The sequence below is a fragment of the Bufo gargarizans genome, chromosome 4 (assembly GCF_014858855.1).
Source record: "Bufo gargarizans isolate SCDJY-AF-19 chromosome 4, ASM1485885v1, whole genome shotgun sequence".
Taxonomy (NCBI): Eukaryota; Metazoa; Chordata; class Amphibia; order Anura; family Bufonidae; genus Bufo; species Bufo gargarizans.
Genome location: NC_058083.1, coordinates 112512550 through 112521635, shown reverse-complemented (window position 1 = coordinate 112521635; position 9086 = coordinate 112512550). Strand labels below are relative to the sequence as shown.

General features: G+C 39.2%; 1 protein-coding gene across 1 annotated transcript; it reads right to left on the bottom strand.

The window, feature by feature from the left end:
- Window positions 1-876: 876 nt before the first annotated feature.
- Window positions 877-2053, bottom strand: SOX2 (SRY-box transcription factor 2). Its single transcript, XM_044291980.1, has one exon. The coding sequence runs from the start codon at window positions 1861-1863 to the stop codon at window positions 919-921; it is 945 nt and encodes a 314-aa protein (XP_044147915.1). The 5' UTR covers window positions 1864-2053; the 3' UTR covers window positions 877-918.
- Window positions 2054-9086: the final 7033 nt, after the last annotated feature.

The following is a 9086-nucleotide window of genomic DNA, read 5'->3' as shown; positions in this document are numbered from 1 at the left end:
AAATCTAGCCTGCCACCAGGAATTGCGAAGATTCAGAGATACCAAAGAAATCAAAGACTCAACCTCGTGTCATATTCCATATTTCAAAAATTTATTTATCTCAAACTGCAGAATGGAGTAAAAACTTAAGTTTGGAAATGTCGCTGTTATAAGGGTGGGATTAGTTCATATATTTATATATATACAGGGACTGGGCTCAGAACCGAGCCGAGTCTTTTATTCCTTTTTTTTTTTTCCTTTTAAAATACATCTACTGAAAATGAGAGCCCAAAAAAATAAAATAAACCTTAAAATATCAGCACAATAAATTTACAGAAATATTACAAACCATAAGAAAATATGTCAAACACAGTCAGTGGTGCGGGGTGAAGAACCTGCTATAAATTAACAAGTCAATGAGTAGAAAAAAAAAAGAAAAATAATTCAGCTTCCACTTTTTTTTTTTTGTGCCCTTTTATCAAGTGGGTTGATATATTCTACCATTTATCTAAACGAATAAAATGTCCAAATTGGGGGGGAGAAAAGAAAAAAAATACCAAAACAAACAAAAACTTGTGTTCCCCTCCTGCAGCTAGTGCCAAGCTGCCTCGACCTACAGGTGTAAAAAGATTGGCAAAGTCGCAGCGTCTAAACAGTGGGCACTGGGGGGTGCCCGTTTTATCTGATAAATACTGTACAAAAAGTCCTTGCGAATAATAAAACATTTCATCACTAGCTCTAAATATTATTGGGGATTTTTCTGACCAGTTCCTACCTAGAACTTTGTGTCATCTTTTTTTTTTTCTCTCTGGTTCTTTACAAGTTCTTTTATTTTTTTCTCAACCTCCCCTCCCCCCACCCCCCAATTTTTTTTTCCTCTGTACAAAAATAGTCCAAAAAAGTCCAAACTCTACTAAATAAAAGTTTCTGCTTTAGTCCTCACATGTGTGATAGGGGCATGGTGCCATTGATGGCTGTGCCCGGTACTGAAGCGCTCTGGTAGTGCTGGGACATGTGCAGTCTGCTTTGGGCAGATGGCTCTGGCACCTCTGCCCCAGGTAGGTACATGCTGATCATGTCCCGGAGGTCACCTGCCTGGCACGGAGCCCTCGAGTGGGATGAAGAAGTGACTACGGGCGGGCTGGAACTGGACTCTGACTTTACCACCGAGCCCATGGAGCCCAGGGTCATGCCAGGGCCCCCTTGCTGGGAGTAGGACATGCTGTAGGTGGGGGAGCCGTTCATGTAGGTCTGGGAGCTGGTCATGGAGTTGTACTGGAGGGCGCTGACGTCGTAGCGGTGCATGGGCTGCATCTGAGCCGCGTTGTGGGCATTGAGCCCTGGGTGCTGCGGGTAGCCCAGCTGCTCCTGCATCATGCCATAGCCCCCGTTGGTCCAGCCGTTCATATGGGCATAGCTGTCCATCCTCTGGTTGACCCCAGCTCCCAGGCTACCCCCCACCCCGACCCCAGAGCTCATGGAGTTGCCCCCAGGTGCCAGCAAGCCCCCGGGCAGGGTGTACTTATCCTTCTTCATGAGGGTTTTGGTTTTCCTCCTGGGCCTGTATTTGTAATCGGGGTGCTCCTTCATGTGCAGGGCTCGCAGCCTCTTGGCCTCATCGATGAAGGGTCTCTTCTCAGCCTCGGAGAGCAGCTTCCACTCGGCCCCCAGCCTCTTGCTGATCTCAGAGTTGTGCATCTTGGGGTTCTCCTGGGCCATCTTCCTCCTCTGCCCCCTGGACCATACCATGAAGGCGTTCATGGGTCTCTTCACCCGGTCCGGGCTGTTCTTCTGGTTGTTGGCCGCAGAGTTGGAGTTCCCGGTGCCCCCAGAAGTCTGCTGGGGGGCGGGGGGCTTGAGCTCGGTCTCCATCATGTTGTACATTCACGCAGCTTAGTGGGTTTCCTCTGTAGCCAGGGGAAGAAAGTGTGTGCCAGGTGGGAAGCAGGCTGCTGGGAGTAGTAGTAGAAGTAGTAGTAGTAGTGGGACTACTGGTGCACTGTGCCCGCGGCTCCTGCTTTCTCTCTCTTTCTCGCTCACCAAACCAGGAAACTAGTTTTCATCCTGCGCCTTTGACAAGTGCTGCGACTTTTTTTGAAACAAGTTAATAGACAAGCGTCCATGTGACGGGGCTGTCAGGGAATAAATGGCTTCCGGGCGGCCAATCACAGCGCGCCTACCTCGGTAGATTTGCATGAAGAGGGCGTGGCCAGAGGCGACCGGCAGGCAGTGCTCAGCAGCCTATTACATTACCGGCGCGGCCCCTCCCCCTCCTCCTGTCTCCCAGCAGCAGCAACAGGTCACACACGCCTCATAGGAGAGGAAGTTGGGGGGACATAAGGCTCCTCAGAAACTTCTTCCCACATGATAATACTAGGCTATTAACCGCACACACACACACACACACTGGAGGAGCCCTGACCGCTGTCCGGCTGGAAGCAGAGCTCCTCCGCCCTGAGCAGGAGATGTGGGGCCTGTGCTTGCAGGTGTCTCCAGATTCTTGGCATCTACTTGCTCTCAGGCTTGCTCTCCCCTCCCCCCTCCAATGCCCCCAGCAGTCCACCACACAATCTCTATACAAACAGAAAGAGAGGAAAAAAGCCCCTCGTCATAGCAACCGAATCATTCTTAATTCTGCTGAGAAGCCACAGGGCTGACAAAAAAAAAATCCCACCAAGAAGTATAATCCTCATCATCCACTTGTGATATAAAATCCATGAGAGGCCCATAAGGACTTATGAGAGAAGAAGCCAGGCTGCACAACCTGCAAGAAGTGAGAGGCCCAGGGCAGGGGGGAGACAGTGCCCCATTGTCCCTGTAGGAAGGCTTGAATTGGGGGGTACATCAGTGCCAGGAGACATGGCGGCACGACTTCCAAATAGTTTTGTTTCTGTTGTTGGAACTGCTTACTCATGAACAATGAGGCGGCCAGGATCCCCTCCGTCCCGTTCCAAAGAAATATACCGCACCGGGGCTAATAGTGTGCACATACCGTATATAACCAGATCACCAAATATTGTATAACACATATTAGGTAGATGCCAAATTAGATAACGCATAATTATATATATGTATACAAATATCTATCTATGTAAGGCTACTTTCACACTTGCAGAAGAGGATTCCGGCAGGCAGTTCCGTCGCTGGAACTGCCCGCCGGATCTGGCAATCCGGACGCAAACGGGTGGCATTTGACAGACGGATCTGTCTGACAAATGTATTGAAATACCGTATCCGTCTCTCCGATGTCATCCGGTAAAACGGATCCGGTATTAATATTTTTTTGCATTTATAAAGGTCTGCGCCGAAACACTTAATGCCATTTTGCCGGAACACTTAATGCCGGATCCAGCACTAATACACTTCAATGTAAATTAATGCCGGATTCAGGATTTTTGGCTGGAGAGAAAACTGCAGCATGATGCGGTATTTTCTCTGTCCAAAAAACGTAAGAGGGACTGAACTGATGCATCCTGAACGGAATGCTCTCCATTCAGAATGCATTAGGATAAAACTGATCAGTTCTATTCCGGTATTGAGCCCTTAGGATGGAACTCAATGCCGGAAAACGAAAACACTAGTGTGAAAGTACCCTAAGCTCATATCTTCTATCTATGTAAGAATGATCTGTGGAGGCCCATAGCACAATAAGAAGGCCCCCCACCACCTAGTTTAGGAAAATTAAAACAGCAGTGTAAGTAGCAATAATTAAAGGTACGTATAATAGAAAAACATATCAGAAAACCCACATTATATGAAAAACCCCCCCACTATATTGCTATTCCCCACAAAAAGGTATAGTGTTCTTGCACCTGATAGCACCCCCCCCCAACCTCTGTGTCCTATAGTAAGTGCTATGGCTATAGTCTATCTATCTATCTATCTATCTATCTATCTATCTATCTATCTTACTATATGTCTATCTATCTTACTATTTGTCTATCCATCTGTATACTATCTATCTCATATATCTCTCTCTATCTATCTATATCTATCTATCTATCTATCTATCTATCTTTATCTATCTATCTATCTATCTATCTATCTATCTATCTATCCATCTGTATACTATCTATCTCATATATCTCTCTCTATCTATCTATCTATCTATCTATCTATTTATCTATCTATCTATCCATCTGTATACTATCTATCTCATATATCTCTATCTATCTATATATATTTATCTATCTATCTATCTATCTATATTTATCTATCTATCTATCTATCTATCTATCTATCTATCTATCTATCTATCTATTTCTCTATCTATCTATCTATCTATCTATCTATCTATCTATCCATCTGTATACTATCTATCTCATATATCTCTATCTATCTATATATATTTATCTATCTCATTAAATAACAGGTCATCAAACTAAAAATTAATGTGAGACCTTGGAGCATACCCTAACTGTACCAAGTTTATCCTTTTCAAAGTCCCGTTTGCAGCTTGAAAATGACTAGACTAAGTTTGAAGATCACACTAGAGATTTTCTGATCTTCCTCCAATTGATATTAGAGTGGCTATTCATTGGATTTAAAAGAAACAGGTTCTTTGAAAAGAGCCTGTAGGCACTGATGGTGTAAGAGCTCCGTCTAATGGCCAGCAGTGGAATTACACTGCACTTCTGCTGTCGCACATCAGTCCAGTAAAAGTAGATAATCTTTAGTTAATGGTTTTCCTTTTCCGCTCAGAAACCATTACTAGGCCAAGTGTTTTTAACATAGTTTTACAGAGGTTTAAAGGAATTATTGGCATAATAAAATGGCGTATACTGTAACAGTTTCAGCATAATGTATAGCTTGTCCAGCAGCGTTGGCACACCTCTTTATGTAGGGTCCTTAGATTATCAGACTGTGGTAATTTGAAACAAATATAAAAGACCACTGCTATAAAACTGCCACCGATAAAAGACTGTAACAGAAAATACTTTGGTAGTATGAAGGCAATTAAATAAAACCCTATAAAACTGTTATTAAATCATTCTAAAACTATTATTAATAATTATTAACATTTGTTTTAAAGCACAATTCATTCCAGGACACTGTTCATACAACATAAATGAATAATTAAGTTACTACTATCTGTATATTATATCCAGTATTTAACAACGCAGGTCCAAGCATCAGTTCATTTCCAGTTAACCCTCTATTAACTTTACCTCTGATCTGTTGCAATTATTTTATAGTAATGGAAAATATGAAAAAGATTCCAACTGATTTAATTTGCAATGATCAGCGGTTTGCTTATTATGTGTAACATGGGCATTGAAACAGAATAAAAATGGAATGGTCAGAAGAAAATGAAACAAATACAATTTTATTAAAAGAAATACTCAATAATAACAAAGAATTTCATATTGCGGAACAAAAATTGAAATGAATAATTTTCATTTTTCTTCTATCTATGTAATCCATTTATCTGTCTACGTCAGTGGCCCGAGGAAGCAAAATCTCGCGCAAAACGACTGTCGCTAGAGAGGTGAGGTACTCTAGTCCGTCCCGACTTTTATTCATGTAATCTGCCTGGATAAATAAAGAAGAATCCACGATTGCGGTGAGTGCCGCCTATTTATTTTCTACTTTGAGTAGTATCTGTCTACTATCTAACTATCTATCTATCTACTATCTATCCATCCGCTATCTAACTATCTATCTATCTGCTATCTATCCATCCGCTATCTATCTATCTATCTATCTATCTATCATATCATCTGTCTTCTATCTATTATCTATCTATCTATCTATCTATCTATCTATCTATCTATCCATCTGTTTTCTATCTATCTACTATCTATCCATCCGCTATCTATCTATCTATCTATCTATCATCTGTCTTCTATCTATTATCTATCTATCATCTAATATCTATCTATCTACTATCTATCCATCCGCTATCTACTATCTATCTATCTATCTATCTATCTATCTATCTATCTATCTATCATATCATCTGTCTTCTATCTATTATCTATCTATCCATCTGTTTTCTATCTATCTATCTATCCATTATTTATCTATCTATCTATCTATCTATCTATCTATCTATCTATCATCTGTCATCTATTATCTATCTATCATCTGTCATCTATTATCTATCTATCTATCTATCTATCTATCTATCTATCTATCTCATATCTATCTATCTATCTATCTATCTATCTATCTATCTATCTGTCTCAATTATTTAAAGGGCAAGTCATGACACTGTTCAGGGCCTAAGTAAAATTTGGCGCCGTCATAGTCCAATATTAAGGTGTTTGTAAAGAAAGTACTGGGAACTAGAGGTTTAGGTTGCAGTAATGAGGGGAGAGGCGGCCAAGCATCGTGCTATTATATAGCTCCATCTGCATGTGAGTGTGTTCCCTGCACTCCTCCTAATCTTCTTATGGAAATGAAGAACTGCAGGGGAGCAGGGGCACTGGGAGAATGTCCTTGTTAACAGAAATTTCTCAGCATTGCTAATTAGTGCAGCCTGACGACCACCAGTATTGGGGGAAAGCACTCACAGACCCTGGCAAAGAAGAGGAGGAGGAGGAAGGAGAAGAAGAAGAGCTGCCTCATTTTATTTTCTAATTACAAATCTGAAAAGGTCCTATTGGACTATGAGAGTTTTTATCTTCCTCTGAAATAATTAATGCCCTGCTACTCAATGCTCAGTGACTATGACGAATAAAAGTTTGCACCGTCGATGTGATCAAATCAGAGGCCTTACACCTGTTGGAAACAGACGTATATATACCATATACTGTATACAAGAAAATTCATTAAAGTAAAATTAGCCTAGATACATTCCTACATGTCTGTATCGATAAAGCCTCTCTATAACAATCCATCATCTTTATGCAATGCTTTAAGGGCATATTGGACTGCATACATGCAATGTAAAGAATTATATTAAACTATGTATATATTATATTATATTAAAACGGAAAAGCGCAATACACACCTACTTGCCTCAACATCGCACCATGCTATTCTTGTTAATAATTTGCCTCCTTAGTGTTTTTAACATACTTTTCATTTTTATACAGTTGTTTTTACTGTGAATTTTCACTATAGTATACTTGTTGTAGAGTTTAGACTCTTTCTATACTATTCTATGTATCAACACAAAAAAAAAAAATCTAAGACAAGAATTGCTTCAAATGACTACCAAATCACGGTGGACTCTGTAACCGAACACTACACCTGGGTAGCATGGAGGCAATTACATAAAACTCTCATACAAAAATTATGATGATGATTATTATTATTATTAGTAAAACTAATACAATTTTGTATTTAATAAATCAGTTCTATGTTAATAGTAATAAGAATTACATTTTAATATTTTAAAAGCTATCCCAGCATCTATAAAAAAAAAAAAAATCTAATATATATATATATATATATATATATATATATATATGTATAATGTTTTTAATGTAATTTGACTAAATAAAATTTGCAGTTATCTACTCTTTAGAAATCAGCATTTACCCAGAAATGGAAATAGAATATATAGGAAATAATCCAACGAAAAATAACATTTTAATAATAAATTCTGAAAAATAATCTGCAATATATAATTTTTATGTTGTGATTTAGGCGGATAAAAGTTTGCACTGTTGATGCAAATCGATTATGCGGTTATACTTGAAGCTATACATACACTGGAAGCAGGGCGTAAAAATACTATACAGCAAAACATAAAAGAGCATAAATAACAATAGGTATAATAGATAAATTCATTTGTAGTGACAAAAGCGGCTCTTTATGTAAAGCATATGATTTGATGCACAAACTATTGGCACTGAAGATGTACACTGACATCTCCATTAGTTTAACATTTATTATATAGTTACAGGGGATATAAAATATAATCGGAAATTATACATCACTTTAAAACAGAGAAGCTCTATACACACACTTGCTAGTAATATAGTGAAAAGTGTGTTTCGTTCCCTTTTAATATTTGGTCAATGGGATTTTATTTTTCATCCTACTCCAGAACAATTACCCGGTAGCACAAGAGCGTCCTTGAAATTTCTTATTGATTATCTGGAAGGACTGGGCCCTGGCTTTGTTCATGGCCGATCAGGAAGCGTAGCAATTGTAATTGTGAGAAGTGGCATTCTAGGTACAGGGCAATAAAAGGCGCCTCATCCACAGCCACATTTATCCAATCATTTCCTTCAAGGACTCTTGACAAGCAGCGGAATTCACAGCGAATCCCGGAGCCACCTTACCCCATCCTCAGGCCAGGCATACAGTTGGATCATTTGCCTCTACCCAGTTCAACATTCTGGGCCACCTTATTACAAAGCAATTCTATGATGTGAAATTAATAGAAGTTCTGCCCGTACTGTACATTGTCAATGGATTTGCAATTAAATCCATAGTTTTGATAGAGAAGGCACAGTAATTATATTTACACATGTAGCCAATTAGATTCTGTACCGCAGGACATACAATGTCTACAGAACCGGCTGATAACCCTCCAGAATCTTTCATAAATGCAGACTGACTTGGTGATAAAAAATATTACATTCCATCCACATATGCGCTTCTATATAACCATTATTTACAATACAAGTCCTTTGATTTTCCAGATTTTATATGATGATAATAGTAGTAATAATAATAATATTCTTAAGGATGATCATATCTCATTAAATACAAGGTACAATAAAAGGTCAAATACAGTAATCATATGCCTAATATTGCCATAGCTGTGTGGAGGGCATAGTATTATAATATCGGACAGGCATGACATTGATGAGAGGTCGTGTAATAATAATAACATTATGCTATTCATGTTATAGATTGCAAGCTCCTCCGAGCAGGGCCCTCACTCCTCTTGTTTTTATTGTTGTCTTATGTGTTGCTGTGTAATGTATGATTTTGTTTGTACGTGAACCCTCTGATTGTAAAGAGCTGCGGAATATGTTGGCGCTATATAAATAAAGATTCTTATTCTTATTCCTCATGTGGGAAAAGCAATATATGTTAAAGTAGAAGGAACAGTTAAAGATAGATTTGTAGTGAGACAGATAGCTATAGAGAGAGACAGACAGATAGAGATATCGATAGATAGAGATATATATATATAGATAGAT

Coding starts and splice junctions, on each gene's coding strand:
- SOX2 (XM_044291980.1), bottom strand. CDS start 1,863: ATGTACAACATGATGGAGACCGAGCTCAAGCCCCCCGCCCCCCAGCAG.